General features: G+C 46.5%; 6 protein-coding genes across 6 annotated transcripts; 4 read left to right on the plus strand and 2 right to left on the minus strand.

Moving 5' to 3' along the window:
- Positions 1-719: 719 nt before the first annotated feature.
- Positions 720-1,781, minus strand: NUU61_003913 (terpene synthase family protein; the record flags this gene model as incomplete). Its single annotated transcript, XM_056654495.1, has 1 exon — positions 720-1,781. The coding sequence occupies one exon, from the start codon at positions 1,779-1,781 to the stop codon at positions 720-722; it is 1,062 nt and encodes a 353-aa protein (XP_056512522.1).
- Positions 1,782-8,013: 6,232 nt separating this feature from the next.
- Positions 8,014-9,571, plus strand: NUU61_003914 (M20 family metallo-hydrolase; the record flags this gene model as incomplete). The annotated part of the gene is made up of 4 exons (XM_056654496.1): positions 8,014-8,171; positions 8,228-8,545; positions 8,620-9,447; positions 9,502-9,571. The coding sequence occupies 4 exons, from the start codon at positions 8,014-8,016 to the stop codon at positions 9,569-9,571; spliced, it is 1,374 nt and encodes a 457-aa protein (XP_056512523.1).
- Positions 9,572-9,992: 421 nt separating this feature from the next.
- On the plus strand, positions 9,993-11,321 carry NUU61_003915 (putative diaminopropionate ammonia-lyase; the record flags this gene model as incomplete). The annotated part of the gene is made up of 1 exon (XM_056654497.1): positions 9,993-11,321. One exon carries the CDS (start codon positions 9,993-9,995, stop codon positions 11,319-11,321), a length of 1,329 nt encoding a protein of 442 aa, XP_056512524.1.
- Positions 11,322-11,437: 116 nt separating this feature from the next.
- Positions 11,438-12,259, plus strand: NUU61_003916 (putative acetylornithine deacetylase (ArgE); the record flags this gene model as incomplete). The annotated part of the gene is made up of 1 exon (XM_056654498.1): positions 11,438-12,259. One exon carries the CDS (start codon positions 11,438-11,440, stop codon positions 12,257-12,259), a length of 822 nt encoding a protein of 273 aa, XP_056512525.1.
- A 391-nt stretch (positions 12,260-12,650) lies between these two features.
- NUU61_003917 (homeobox domain-containing protein) lies at positions 12,651-14,504 on the plus strand (the record flags this gene model as incomplete). Its single annotated transcript, XM_056654499.1, has 2 exons — positions 12,651-13,244; positions 13,305-14,504. The coding sequence occupies 2 exons, from the start codon at positions 12,651-12,653 to the stop codon at positions 14,502-14,504; spliced, it is 1,794 nt and encodes a 597-aa protein (XP_056512526.1).
- A 160-nt stretch (positions 14,505-14,664) lies between these two features.
- Positions 14,665-15,675, minus strand: NUU61_003918 (uncharacterized protein; the record flags this gene model as incomplete). Its single annotated transcript, XM_056654500.1, has 2 exons — positions 14,665-15,444; positions 15,541-15,675. The coding sequence occupies 2 exons, from the start codon at positions 15,673-15,675 to the stop codon at positions 14,665-14,667; spliced, it is 915 nt and encodes a 304-aa protein (XP_056512527.1).
- Between the last annotated feature and the right edge of the window lie 192 nt (positions 15,676-15,867).

Raw genomic sequence — 15,867 nt, forward strand, 5'->3', positions numbered from 1 at the left:
CGCTTAGTTAATTAATATTAATAAGACTTTATCCTTTATTATTTAAAAAATAATAAATTAGTAGTAAGAATAATTATTAGTAGGAACTAAAGTGTATTAATAGCCTAAGAAAGATATAGATTTAATTAAGTAGATATTTACATATATATACTAAATTAAGAGCCTTTTCTACTCGCTAATAAATATTATATAAGTTCAGCCACTAGGCCCTCATTTGCTTTGCATCTGGCATATTAAAAAAAATATGACTGAGAAAGTAAAGGGCTACTTCAATGCACAAGAATCATTTCATATGTTTATGCAGGATTGGTTTGATCTAATCTATTCACACACCGAGGGCTTATATCAGACACGACTACGCAGGTTTGAAGCTATTTATAAATTATCCTATCCCCTAACATATGCTACAGAAACATGGCTGGCTTATAAAGAGATGTTTGTGACTGCATGGACTCAGCAGTATCTACACCTTGGTAATGCAGCTACCTCCTGAGTTGAAGGCTCCCATGCAGCCCTTGAACATTATATTATGGGACCATATGTTTCTGTGGTATGCTTCATCTGCAGTGTGCAAGTGTAATTAGAATTTCAATTTAAAACTCGTGTCTAAAGATGTCGGCCAGCCAGGACATTCAAAACTTGAAAGACGTATGTAAAGAAAACCTTGCTCCAGCGATGAAACAAAAACCACCCGTAAGTATCATAAGTTGTTAATGTGTTCAAACAACCGGGGGACAATTCTCAAAGCGAGACAAAAGGCCGTCCAGCTTATAGCGTGGACACCTAATATGCCAAGACATGTAACCCTGTTTAAACAACGACCACAAGCTAGCCCCCAACTGAAATTCATAATCAGGGCCGCGGACAGGGCCATCTGATTTAGTTCCGGAGAGTCCCGAGAGGAATACTTCATTTATTGCATGGACACAATTGGCCGCGCGGGTCACAGTTTCGTATAAAGTATCCCGGAAGGTCCACGGCATGTTCTCCACAAACTGAGACTTGCATCCCGCGTCTTGTTTCGTCTTTGTCTGGATGTTCATGTAATTGAATCGTTCACCGGCAAGTAATTCCTTCGGATATGAAAACAAGTCATTGGTGAGACAAGCGAATACCTTTAGGGCGGGGAAACAAGACATCCATAAGGTGTACGGAACCTCCAGTTCCCGAGTTGGCTTGAAAATACCAATAATGTAAGGAATTGGTACACCGGTAATGGAGCGGAGGTAGTATGGAAAATCCTCCAGTTGACATATCCTGAGACTTTGCGAAGACCCTCCCCCTGATTGTGTGTATCTATAAGTGTCTTGCATTTGTCCCTCCAAACACCAACCCTCGAGATGTTGGTTCCATCCGTTAGACGCGAGCATTCCAACCAATGGATTGATTGAACCATAGAGCTGAGCGGCCTCCTTTGTGAAGGTGGAGTAAGCCGCTGAAAAATCATCGAGGGGCTCAAGACCAGCAACTAGGCGTTTCTGGGATTCCGCTAGGTTCTCTTGCACTCTTGGGTGAATAAGGAAACTGTCCAATGAAACAATGGACGCTGTCCCTTTGGACATGGAAAACTTCATCTCATTCGAGGCCAGAGGGTAACATGATTCAGTGAAGGTTGCAGCCGCTTCCAGAATGGGGTCGAGAGTTTCCATGTCATATGAGGTCGCTCGAGTCAATTCCTTCTCCGCCCAACCCCATAACTCTTTCCGTAGATGTTTATCCTTCTCAAGGCGGAGGTACGTACAATGAGTTATTTGAAAGAATAAATCCAGGATGTCATCCATTTGCTCGCAGATCAGGGCACGTCTGGCAGGGTCAAGGTCTATGTCATGTATATAGTCCAGACAAGAGAACCTTTCTTGCGAAAAAAGCGAATAAATGTCTGTATTGGGCCCGGGCATTGTGCTTAGTTGAGACGTGGATGTCTAAAGAGAGATATCAATATGTTTTTGTCCTTGAACGAGCATACACGCATATGCGAGGTGCAGAGGCTTTATATACATGGGAATTATGCTAGATAATTCCACAAACGCTCAAGTCAGCAAAGTTCGTCTATGCAAGGCAGAGAATATGGTAATACCAATTGGAGTACTGTATGATGTGTAAGCGGAAATAGCGAACCTATCAACTTAATAGTGATACTGCTCAGCTTAACAAATCAAAGTTCCAGGATAAGTAGTATATATATATCACCATCTCATGTTACACAACTACGCCAGAGGTTATAGGAATCTACTGCGCTATTTACCATAAGAGGAAATTAACCCCTATAGAACTCGTATACGTATATGCAAAATGCCACATACAGTGACAGCAAAAGTTTCGATACCCTAAAATTGACCCTCCTCTACACCGCCACACCGCTTATCTTATACATCTATCAAATGTCTTATATTTACCCCGAATTTTTATTATATTCTCTATAGATAATGGGACCTCGATAAGAATTGATATATACGTTTCGCGAATCGAGAGTCAGGGTTAGTATATATTATATCAATAAAATTCGTACCTTATTTTGATTGATTTCTTATGGGCAGAATATTATATAATAATAGAGGTGTGGGGCGAGGATGTCGAAACTTTTGCTGTGTCACTATATGATAGAAGCTTTATCGCAATCCACTAACCGTATCAATAATGGCCTACACAAGAATATCATCAAACTCAATAACAAGGCTGTGCGACGCACAATAAAAAAGCACATCTCTTCAGGATCGGGACCCAACTATACGATGAGTATATTCCGATGTTGATAGCCGCACAGGCTCGAACTGTAATAATAAAGAGTCTCATGCACTTGTGTCACGAGAAATTTAAGATCTGAGAATGAAAGAAAGCAAAATACAAGTCATTGAGTGAGATCGTCTATGCAAGGCAGAAAATATGGTAATAGAATCTGTAGGTGGACCCACGTCGGTGTCAAGGTGGACAACGTTTCCTTGTTACCTTCCATGATTGGCTCTCGAGCACTTCACAAACACCGACGAGAGATATACGATCGCACCGCAGTCACATAGTCTTCTCATCGACGACTAGGTTATATCGAGGACACATTTGAAAGGGACATTGACCATCAGGTGATTTTACATCTCCTCGGTAGAGAAGATCAGAAGTCAAAGATCGTCTTTGGGAGGCCGCCTACGGTATCAAGATCTCGCTATTATTCTTTTAGGGCCTCACCTACGCAGGACTCGCTTGTGCTTTAGGGCCCAATAGAAGAATATACAATCACATGTGGTGGTAAAACAATAGCTAGACACCCTAAAACGCCATATATAGTTAAGGCGATAAGATACAACATAATAACTTATCCACGGCTTCTTGTAAATTCTCACTGGCGATCTAGGACCTTTATTATGAAAATAGTAAAAGCATCTTGATCTTTCTGACTGCTTTTCAACTATTACTAGCCAGGCCTCTAAAGGGTATGTGCGATGTATATTTTTTTCTAATAGGGGGTTGATAGCTTCTATCTTTGATCTACTTGCTCTTGGTGGATTTTCCCATAAACGGATATTTATTATAGTAGTATGTATTTCCTACGCAATTTGCTTACGGCTGTATTCATCCATAACATCTCTTTCGAGACACTACTCGCAATCCCTGCTATAGTGGATGGATAGATGATTGCTATGAAACAAAGGAATGAAATGGAAGGGGCAAGCAACCCCACGGCTGGCCGACGCTGACGTTGACGCTGCCAAAAGCAGCGAGAAACACGCCCTACTCAACCACCAAGCCTCGCTTCCTCATTGTTACTTGGTTGGATTCCAGGTCACGTTTCTTCCTTTTTGTGCGGGATTGTCTTTGCTTGGTCTCTCTCGTCCTTCCTGCTTTGCAGGCTTCATCCTCATGTATTGATTCCCCGCCATTGCATAACCATGTATAATCAATTTTTGTGCTGTCTCATCGCGCTGTCTGCCTGTTGCACTCTTGCTATTCGCTGGCCATACTTTTCGCCTACGCACTCCAACTCACTAACTCGTTTTCTTTCCAACCACACTATTTGTCGCCAAATTCAAAGGTCATTTATATCACTCTACGTTTTTGGTTTGTTGGACTCTTGATTCAAGATTTAGCCATTTTGGGAACTGCATCTTATGCTCAAGATGCAGGCACCCTATTGGAGCCACGTAATCACTCCCGACGGGTTTCAAGACTCCCATTCCCGCTGGCTCGCAATAACGCATGGCGCCCCTGCTTCTTATTCTTCTTTTGTCTACGGGCTATGATCGACGAAGATATACTACCGCCCTACTTGCACAGCTCGTCCTGCGCGAAGAGCGAACGTTCTATTTTATGATACAAAAGACAAAGCTCAACGTGATGGGTTTCGCCCCTACAGGAGGTGTAAACCCGATGACGTTCAATTCTTTGGAGACAAAAAGAAGTTGTTTTAAAGACATTATCACTTCTGCGGACATAGTCGGGTGGGACAGTGATGAGACGGGGCTTACGGGAGTTGGCAAACGAAGTTGGAGTTACGCCGACCTATCTTTGTCGCGTATTTAAGATTATAATTATAGTATCCTAGAACTACATAGATATCTTATTTTAGATATTATATATAACCTTGATAAGAATATTGTAGATATTTATATAGATATATATATTCATTCTAGGATCATTTTGTTATAAGCTAATTTATCTTAAAGATCTTTTGCTGTATTATTTATTATTTTAGAGGGTTTCGTTAGACTATTTTCGATAGATTATTATTCCTAGAAGTCGCTTTATTTATTTTAGGAGTTAATAGTATTTTAAAGACTATATTAGATCTATTCCTGATTTTTAATATATTCCTAATTAACCTTTAGGAATTATTCTGTTTCTAACTGTAATATTAGTAGTTTATTATTATTTATAATTATTAGTTCTATCTAATCCTTTTCCTATATTATATAAAGCTACTCGGTTTTTTCTGGTTTTTATAATACTAATTATATTATATAATTTTTTATTAAGGTATTTATTTATTACTTATATCTAATATAATTTATCGTTATATTATTTATATTCTTTTAATTAGTAATTAATATATTATATATATTTAACTAATTACTATCAGTTAATTTTTAAAAATAATATTTCTTTTAGTAACTACGAGCCTTAAGTCTATCCTTAATTATAGTAATACTATATTTAGCCTTATATAGATAGATCTTATTAGATACTTACAAAGATATATTAATTAAATATATACCGAATAGATTAATACTAAAGTAACTCCCCTACTCGTGGGATGGTTATTACGAGGGTAAATTATAAATAAAATTAAAGATAGTATCTGAGTAATAATATATAATTAATTATAAAGGACTAAATATATATTAAAGAAGAATCTTTTATATATCTAGTTTTCCTAATCCCCTAATCTATCTATATAGATTATCTGATCTATTAGGATAGACTCCCCGATCTATTCTATTAGATCGCCTATTTTGTTAAGTCACGTAATAGGGCGGTACTATGTAGGGGAAATCTAATACGTTTAGGCGTATATATAGCCTATTTTCCCTAGGGTATATTTTTTGCCGTTAGCTTCCGCCGGCGCTCAGGCTCGTGCTCATTGATCGGTTTATTGGCTCTCGGTGGCCCATCGTCAAGTTACGGGGTCCTCAGATAACTGGTGTCTGCAGGGTCTGTAACACAGATTATCTGTAAGAAGGCCATTTATAGTATATATACTAGCTTTGATAGGACCCTCCGCCGGTTTTAAATCGAGGGAGATACTAATAAAACTAATACTCTTCTTAATTATATCGCCTTCCTATATATATATAGAGATAGATAGATAGGATTTAGTTTAGATATAATAAATAATATGTATTAGGGTATATAGATTAAAAAAGGTATAAATAATAGGGTATTAGTAGACAAAGAAAAGGAAGTAATATTTAGCGAAGTAAGATATTATAGGCTTCGTAGGTATTTATACCACTATTTATCTAAAGACTATTATTCTCTGTATATATACTAAATATAGTATTAAGTCTTTGTCCTCCTATTAGTATTATTTTAAATATTCGCGTAGGTATTTAATAGTGCTACTACCGACGAATTAGCTATTATTAGGTTAGTAGTCTTTATCTGTTATAAGTACTATTTCTTATTATAAAACTTATTTCTTTTTATATATATTCTTTAGGATGGATTTTATAGATAAGATTCTAGATAAAGTAATAACAGAAATTTAGTATATAAATTTGGTATTAGATATAAAAAGCTATATATATATAGATATATATCTCTATCTCTATCTATCGATGACCGATCAATAGTCGATCTGTGGCTGCCATATATAATGATTATTAGTTCATTCCGCTTTAGGTAATCGCCGTTAGCCTTATGTATATTTCTAGTCGAAGATAGGTTCTTATATAATGAAGATATATTTTTTATACTAGGAGTCCACATCTAGAAAAATATAATTCCATTCCGGATGTGGACTCCACATCAAACCAAAAGTTCAGGTGATCTGGGTTCTGAAAAGGTTGAGGGGTCCCTATCAACACTGTCCAAATGTGATGCCATTAGGTAAAGCCATCTTAGCTCGAGGGACACAATGCTCCAAGGAACGCCCATTGGGGAATGTTTCCACTATCAACAGAAGGCGATGAGTGGCTTAAGAGCCCAATGATAGCCCTTGCAATTCCATCGGTGAAGAAGCGCCCACTCTGTTGGTAAGGGAAACCAATTCCATCGCATGCTGATCCAGAAGACGTCCACCGAAAAGTATGATCATGAAGTATTGGCGCTTTCATTCAACATATGGACATCGTCGTTCGCCGAAGTGCTCCACCGGGGCCGTTCCCCGTACGTCAGAATTCCATGAAGATCGGAATATGAGACCATAGCAGCACGGAAAACAAAGATATATTAAGATGCAACTCTCCTGAGATCCTTGAATCTTGCAAATCCTAAAGACAATTCTTTCAAAGATCTAAAGCAAGATCCCGGCAATCTACGTGCAAAACCACACACAGCACATACCCACACAACATGACTAGTAAAGAAGAGGGAAAATGCCTCAAGACCAAGGTCCGGTCAATCTTATCGACCCGTAACTCTGCATCGAAAGACTCTGATAATAACTCGAGAACATTCCCGGCGTAAGGTGTCCTCTGGCGCATGACATCATCTGGCTTTGACTCTGTCTTCAGTGATCAATACTCTAGAGTAACCTATGTGACTGCACCACTGCCCTACAACGGTATACCTTGACCTGTGTTTAAATTGTTCAAGAATATCAACCACTCGCAGGAGATCAGTGTTTTGGCACTTGCTGCCGAGGGAAGGGGTATCCTCGGTGAGAGGATCCTGGAGAGAGACGGACAGGAGAAACTTGCTGCTTGCTATTTTGTTTGAGATGACTTGACTTGACATTCACTTATACACGTGGACTGGATGCTTGGGTTGCTGGGATTGTTTTTGATGGTTTGTTTTGTATCTATACCGATCGCTACTTGGACCAAGTGAGTGCAGTCCTGAAGAACACCCCCCTTGGAATGATTTACATTTATAATTATATATTTTCTATTTTGCTTTTCTTTTCACACTCAATTAGTATCGATTTGTGGGATCTTCATCTTTGTTTTGCTCTAATCATTTTGATGCTCCACCAGGAGAAGTTTTAGGGTTTGCAGATGTCGCCGGAAGGCGCTGGTGTTCCGCGAGGAACCGCCCACTTGACTCTCCTTTTAAGCGCTTCCCTTCGGCGAACTCGCCTGGATTGTGTTTGTGCTGGCTCTCTTTCCGACTAAGTGGATCAATTCCTTCTGCATCTACCCCTGTTCACAGAAGGCGTCAGAAAAACCTCGTACATCGGTAATCGGTAGGCAACCCCGGAGAGAGCCCGGCGGATTCGACCTGCTAACCCGAGCGAAAGTAACCTATAAAGATTTCGATTATATATATCATCCAGCCATTGCAGCAATCAGATTTTGTCTCTGGGCCAGCCAATTTTTATTTTTATTTTTATTTTTTTTTTGCTGGCGACTTTCATCTGCAAACATGCGCAGCGCAACCCGTGTGTTTAGGTCCAACGTGGCCAGACAATTCTCCACAACCACCAGACTTCAAGCACCCTCAGGACTCAAAATCAACTCTGGACGGCTCTGGGAGTCCTTGCATGAGACATGTGAATGGGGTGCCGCCCACCGATATGGCGAGTAAGTTCAAGGGAATTTCATCGCCCAAGAAAGGATCCTATCTAACACTTCCACAGGAATCCAAGAGAGACGGGTATGGCTCGTCTTTCTTTGACAGATGATGACGCCCATGTCCGGCGATGGTTTGCCACTGAGGTGCAAAAGCTTGGCTGCGTGCTTTCAGTCGACCGCATGGGCAACATGTTCGCCCGCCAGGCCAGACGACTGAACTCGTCTGCTCCTATGATCGCGATGGGGAGCCACCTCGACACCCAGCCTCGGGGTGGTCGGTATGACGGGATCCTGGGTGTGATAGCTGCCCTGGAGGTACTGCGCACCATGCGGGAAAATGGGTTCCAAACTAAGTACGACGTGGGAGTGGTGAACTGGACCAAGTGTGTATCCTTTTTCTCCTTCATTCTTCTTTTGTTACCTCGTTTTTGTCACGGCTGATTATTTCTTTTTTCAGCGAGGAGGGAGCCCGGTTCCCCAAGTCCATGTGTTCTTCGGGTGTCTGGGCCGGTGCTATTCCAATCAAGAAAGCCTGGGACTTGCGCGATATCCATGACCCTACTGTGACTCTTCGTTCGGAGCTGGAAAGACATGGATACCTCGGGGAAATCGACTGTTCAAGCGATCCCGCATCTGGATTCCCGCTTGGAGCTCATTTCGAACTGCACATTGAACAGGGGCCCATTCTCGAGCAGACCGGACGCTCGATTGGAATTGTCCAGGGTGCACAGGGTTACCGCTGGCTGACTATTAATGTCCTCGGAAAGGACGCGCATACTGGGACAACACCATTCAGTGCTCGCCAGGATCCGGTACTTGCTGCATCCAGGATGATTGCCACGTCTCATGATATTGCGCAGCGTCACGACGCACTGGCATCAACGGGTATTATCAAAGTGCCTTCGAATGCCTCCACCAATACTGTTGCCTCGGAGGTGACTTTCACCCTTGATATCAGACATCCGAAGGATAGCGTGGTCCATGCCGTGCAGGAAGAATGCCTGCAGTCGTTTGCGACCATTGCCTCCCAGGATGGAAGAGGCGTGTCATTCAACTGGACACTCGACACTGACTCACCGGCTGTCAAATTTGATCAGAACTGCGTTGCATCCATCCAGACAGCGGCGGACCAGCTTGTTGGTCCTGATCGGTCGATGCTTATGACGAGTGGTGCGGGCCATGATAGTGTTTATACTAGCAAACATTGCCCGACGGCGATGATCTTTGTCCCATGCCGTGACGGTGTCAGTCATCACCCGACCGAGTACTGTTCGCCAGAAGATTGGTAAGTGTTAACCCTCGTCAACCTACGTTTATGCTGTGATTCTGACTACTATAGTGCTCTGGGGACCCAAGCGCTTCTTGAAGCAGTGGTGCATTACGATCGGTTCCATGCAGGGGGGCAGTAGTGATTTAAACACCGGAGAACCTCTGAACATGAGGTGCTTCCAGGGCATAGAGGATAGAAATCGATCTACTTCAGAAACAACACTATTGCATAAGTCGAGGCTGGTTGGGTTCTAAGTAGCTACTATAACAGACATAAGAATCAATATCAATGTATCTAAATCCCCGAAGACCAGAAGAAAATCCACACCAGAATGCAACAGTCAAAAGAATGGATTGCAAGACAACCGCCAGCTAAAACACTTGTCGGCGCAGCTCCACTCGACCCGTGCATGTTGCGAGAAGGCGGCGTGTCCTCGAAAGGCTTCCAGGTACCGCCACGACAACCCCAAAATTGACGTAAATATGGTCGAACCCGGGCTGGTTGGCAATTCTTCAAACACACACAGAAATCTATTAGACATTGACACATCAGGCTCTGAAATGTCTTCCAGGCGACCAGTCTATTTCAACCCCGCGGCTGCGTGCGAGCGCATCAGTCCCGCACTTACCGATGGTCTTGATCAGTTCCATCGCTCGCTCCCCAACTATGCGCCGACTCCGCTGGTGCCTTTGCCGGATCTTGCGGCTGAACTTGGCGTCAGGACTATTTTGGTGAAAGACGAGAGCAACCGGTTCGGGTTGCCGTCTTTCAAGGCTCTCGGCTCGTCATGGGGATGCTTTCGGGCCATCACTCGACACCTCGGACTGCCCTCAACTCTCGGTTTAGAGGATCTATCCGTTCAGGCCAAGCAGAGTGGTATTTCTCTGACTGCCGCGACGAAGGGTAATCATGGACGGGCCGTTGCATTCATGGCCCGAAGTCTGGGGATAACGGCACGGATCTTTGTTCCGCAGAGTATGGACGAGTCTACGCGCAGTCTCATTGCAGGAGAGGGGGCCCAGGTGGTTGTTGTGGCCGGCGACTACGATCAGGCAGTGCAGGAGGCATCAGATGCTGCGCAGGAAACGGCCGGCGCGCTTCTGATCCAGGACACGGCATTTGAGGGGTACGAGGATGTCCCGGCGTGGATTGTGGAGGGTTATTCAACAATGATGGCCGAGATTGACGCCCAACTTGCCCAGCTTGGTTTGTTGGGTAGTGTGATGGTGACTCCGGCTGGTGTGGGCAGTCTTGCGCATGCAGTCGCGAAGCACTGCAAGGCACAGGAATCGCCTCTGTCGGTTGTTGTGGGTGAGGCTGATTCTGCTCCGTGTCTACATTCGAGTTTGAATGCTGGCAGGCCAGTGACTGTGCGGACCTCATCGACTATCATGGATGGGATGAACTGCGGTACGGTCTCTACTACTGCATGGCCAGATTTGCAGCGACTGGTTGATGCCTGCGTCACGGTATCCTCTTACGAAAGCCACTGTGCTGTACAATATCTTACCACAAATTCAGTACCAGCTGGCCCCTGTGGAGGTGCCTCGGTGGCTGCTTTACGCCGTCTTGCTGCCACGAAGCAGGGCTCATCGATCCTGAGCAAAGATTCCGTCGTGGTCCTTCTTAGCACTGAAGGCACGCGTGAATACCCAGTTCCCCAGGACGTGGCCATGGAGAATGCAGTAGAGTTGACGCAGGCACTCACCCGGATCAACTCCTCTAACCCGACATTATCGGTGGCTGATGGTGTGGGCGAAAGTCAAATAGCCGATTACCTGGCTGCGTGGTTTGCTCACCGGGATATCGACTGCCACCGCATTGAGCCGGTTGCTGGACGCCCCTCGATTGTTGGGGTTCTGCGCGGCAAAGGAGGGGGCAATCGCTAATGTTCAATGGTCATACCGACACCGTCAGTCTCTCCAGCTACGATAAAGACCCTCTTTCTGGATCCTTGGGCACGAAAGATGGCAAGCGGGTTGTACTCGGAAGAGGAAGCCTAGACATGAAAGGTGGTCTGGCTGCCGCATTGGCGACCTTATCTGCAACAAAAGCCAGCGGCAAAGTCCTCCGCGGAGACGTGATCGTGGCCGCAGTATCAGACGAGGAGGATGCCTCGCAGGGGACCCAAGATGTGCTGGCAGCCGGCTGGCGTGCGGACGCGGCGGTTGTTGCCGAACCCACGATGGGTGCGATCGCCACAGCCCACAAGGGGTTTGTGTGGGTGGATGTTGATATTCTGGGAGTAGCCGCGCATGGATCCAACCCGGCGACTGGAGTGGATGCCATTCTGCATGCTGGATGGTTTCTGCGGGCCCTGGAGCAGTATCAGGAACAGTTACCCGTTGATAATCTCTTGGGGCAGGCATCGCTTCACTGTGGCTTGATCCAAGGTGGTGAGGAACCATCTTCATACCCTGGAAAGTGCACTATCACCGTTGAATTCCGCACAATTCCCAGTCAGACCGAGGCTTCGATTCTCCGCGATCTGAGTGTAATGCTGGGACAGATTTCTCGCGATAACACTGGGTTCCTGTACGCAGAGCCTCGCGTCACGATGTCTCGCCCGACGCAAAAAGTGGCAACGGATCACCCTTTCGTGGAGAAAGCTATTAGCTGTGCATCTGCTGTTTTTGGCACTAAGCCTGTGGTTCAGAGTGTGCCTTTCTGGTGTGATGCGGCCCTGCTCGGCGAGGTTGGCATCCCATCGGTTGTGCTGGGCCCGGCAGGCGCAGGCTTGCATAGCAAGGAGGAATGGGTCGAGGTGCAAAGTCTGCAGCAGATGGAGGAGGTGTATACTAAATTGGCGCAAGAATTTTGCTCCTAAAACGATGATTTCGCCGGAGCTTCAACATACTTCTTTTTCCCACAGCAGGTGACGAGCACAATTTCTATGCTCTATATATGAACATCTCTGTCTGCACTGCCCTTATTTCAAGCATTTTTCAGCCTTCTTTTCTTGATTTCATAGATTCATAGATCCACTTAGTTGCCTAATCGGGCATAAAGCCAATTAGTCATCCTGTCGTTGGAAGGCGCAACTACCAAAAACGGTTAGATCAGCCTGAGTCACGGCGATCAGGCCTCAAGGACGCCGTGATTGAAGCAAGAGCAAAGAATCGTCCCACGAGAGAAATATCCTGGTTCGACACTCAAGGAAATTGCTGCTTCCATAGCCTCGGGACGTCCAGTAGCGAATTTGCTGAAGCCCACCCAGCATGGACCCGCAGCAGCCCGAGCCATCTTCAACCCATCCATTGCCACCGTCTCTCTCAGACTCGGGTCTTGCGGATATGTTTGATGCCAACACATTTATCAACTGGCTATCTGAGGATGCAGCAGTTGACTGGAATTCTATGAACGATTTCTACTATTGCTCGTCTGATACAGACTCCGGATGGCTTCACTCCGTCGGCGCGGGTGCAGCTCCAGTACCTCCAGTCCAGCATGGAGAAGCCTATGCTGTTCAAGAAGCCGCATACATGCCAAGCAACATGGCGGCACATGCACTACCAGCAGCAGAAACTGAATTGTTTCTTCCCCCACGGAACCTAAACAATGTCTCCAAATGGATCGATGGGGCCTATCGGCCTCCGGTACCCTGCAGCTATTGCCGCAGACACCGGCTACAGTGTCTCATTCTTCGAACTACGGAAGCCAACCCAAACCCAGTCCACTCCTGTTCCAGCTGCGCAGCTCTTTTCAGAGAATGCAGTCTTGCCAGGGGAGAGAAGCGTCTTGCGTCTCGCTTCGAGACGCTATCTCCCGTGCTGGGGCATCTCCACGGGGTCCCAGAGCAAATGGACAACGAGGTGAGTGACTAATGAAAAGATCTTTTTGTATAAGAGGTAATTCTCATCAAAAACTCTCAGAACAATCCACCAATATCGTCCGCTATCAATATAGGTAGCGTCGAAGAACGGAAAGATTCCAAGCGGTTTGTGAGAAAGGGAGCCAGGATCCTTCGGGAGTGGTTCCATCACAACCAAGAATATCCGTATCCCACCGATGATCAAAAGGCTCATCTCTCAGCTGAGACCGGTTTCTCGCAAAAGCGGCTCTCAACCTGGCTTGCCAATGCCCGCCGGCGCCAGAAACAGAAGCTGCAGTCGGCAACCCAGGCATCGGCTACTCAGGCTCGTGCTGGGTCTCCGATAGTGACAAGCACTTTGTCTTCAATGACGCCCATGGAGCGATGGCAAGCATCACCGCCAGATGACGACCCGGTCCCGGAATCTGCCATTCAGGAAGCGATCGCTTCTACCACAACGGATTATTCTTCTGAGGTCGATCCGTTCTTTTTTGATGGCACCAACGTGGATTTGTTTAATTTTGACGAGTCCTCCTCTCACCTGCCTTCATCCGCATCTAGCTTTGGAAGCAGGGCATCTGAAACCTCCGAGAGTGCTTCCTCGGCATGGAGCTATCATTCTTCGGGAGATGGGGGCTTACCATTTCCCCTGCTCCCTCAAAGAACTCCGGCTCGACGAAGGCAAGGACGACATCGACGTACAGAAGGAGAGAGTAGGTACCAGTGCACGTTTTGCACCCAGTCTTTCCGGAGGAGACACGAATGGTCAAGGCACGAGAAGAGCATCCACCTTCCCCTCGACTTCTGGATCTGCACCCCCGATATCAACACCATTCAGCAGCCTGTCGAGACCCCTGCATCCGAATGCCAATTTTGTGATATTGTCTTTCCGAGTGCCGCTCACTGGGAAGAGCACGAGTTCCACGTCTGTGCAGAAAAACCTACGGCAGACCGGTCATTTAGCCGAAAGGATCATCTATGGCAGCATCTGCGCAAGTTCCATGGCTGTACTAAGCTACCCGTCGTTGATCTCAACGCCTGGCGCAGCTCTGGGGTCAATTTCTACAGCCGCTGTGGGTTCTGTGGATGTGTTCTGCCCACTTGGAGTGCTCGTGGCGACCATTTGGCCCAACATTTCAAAGAGGGTGCTCGCATGGGGCAGTGGGAGGGTGATTGGGGACTGGATCCCTCGGCAATGAGTGTGCTGCGCAATGCTGTCCTGCCGTCGCAGCGGGCCTGGACAACGTCTTTCGCTCAGTAGCTAGGGCTACCGATTTTGATAGCATGTTTCGGTGCTGTGTTGTCACATATGAATAATGAATTGATGAGTCCATTGATGACATGTAACTCTGCTGTTTTTGTTGGTCGCTTGTTGAATATAGAAAAAAACGGTTTCAACCCCCCTTTCAGAGTCGCCGTTTCTAGTATCCTGTACCTTGCCACTCGCGATAATACCAGCTTCCCATACCCAGCATAAACAACACAAGACTGCCATCGCGCACAACATCACGGAACAACTGCACCGCCATCCCCACTCCGCGCCCTTCCCCAGCCAGCAGCACCCTCCCCCCAGTCAAAAGCAGCTCGCCCGTAACAAAGATCATAAACGGGTTCTGCGCCGTAGCCGGCTTGGGCGGCGAGCTACCGAATGTCGCGACGGAAGTCACGATGACAAAGAGCAAGTAGAAGGCCACACCAAGCGCGAAAATGACATGCAGCGCCTTCCACACCCGGAGCTGTTTCTGCTCCTCCTCTGTCGACGACTGTGTCGCTCCGCCCACCAGACTCGCAATCCACGGCGGCATGCCCAGCGCGGACGCAATGCCCGCCGGTGAGAGTCCCGGCATGTCGCCCGCACCGCCGCCCGGCGCCGGGGCGGCGTTCGGGTCGCCTTTGAGCGGCACTGCGTCCATGAGCGAGTTGAGGAGTTTCAGGGTGGGGTCTTCCACTTCGTCGCCGCCCGGGCTCTGGCCCTGACCCTGGCCGTGGTTGGGTGCGCCTTGTCGCAGCAGAGCGCGGAAGTACTCCTGCTGTGCTTGGAGGCTCTCTTGCGTAGGTGTGTCTAGTTGAGGCTGCGGGGATGGTGAGGGTCGGATTTGCGGTGCGGGCGATGGAGAGGGCGATACTCCGGTTTGGGGGGATGGCGAGCCTTCTTCGCGAACTGATTGGGGTTGGGAAACGTCAGCGATGGTTTCTACCCACTTCCAGGTGGAAGGGAAAACAAAGGGGGATTTTCAGAGGCTCGTAGTGTATCACATAGTCCCCAGAAGAAAAACAAAATATCTCTAGTCTCTTACCAGACTGTGGTGTGCGCCCGCTGGCATTGGTGATCTTGTCCAGGCGTGCTGAGCCCCCTCCTTGATCTTAGCCTCGCGGCGTTCGCGTCGTTGACGGGCAGCTCGTTGAGCCGGGGACTCTGTGGGTGTCGACATGAGGATGTGAAGAGAGTTGAAGCGACAGAGCGTGGGTGTTGAATGGTTTACAGCCGAGTTTCGTGGAGTTGGGGAGGGATGCGGGCCACGTGAAGATACAGAAAAGTAAGTCAACTGCCTGAGATCTTGTTCCTTCTGTCCCACGCCTCACGAATATTCAATTCGATTTGATTTGATTGATCTGCCTTCTAT

Source organism: Penicillium alfredii, assembly GCF_028826965.1.
Source record: "Penicillium alfredii strain IBT 34128 chromosome Unknown utg000005l_segment0_segment0, whole genome shotgun sequence".
In the NCBI taxonomy this organism is placed as follows: Eukaryota; Fungi; Ascomycota; class Eurotiomycetes; order Eurotiales; family Aspergillaceae; genus Penicillium; species Penicillium alfredii.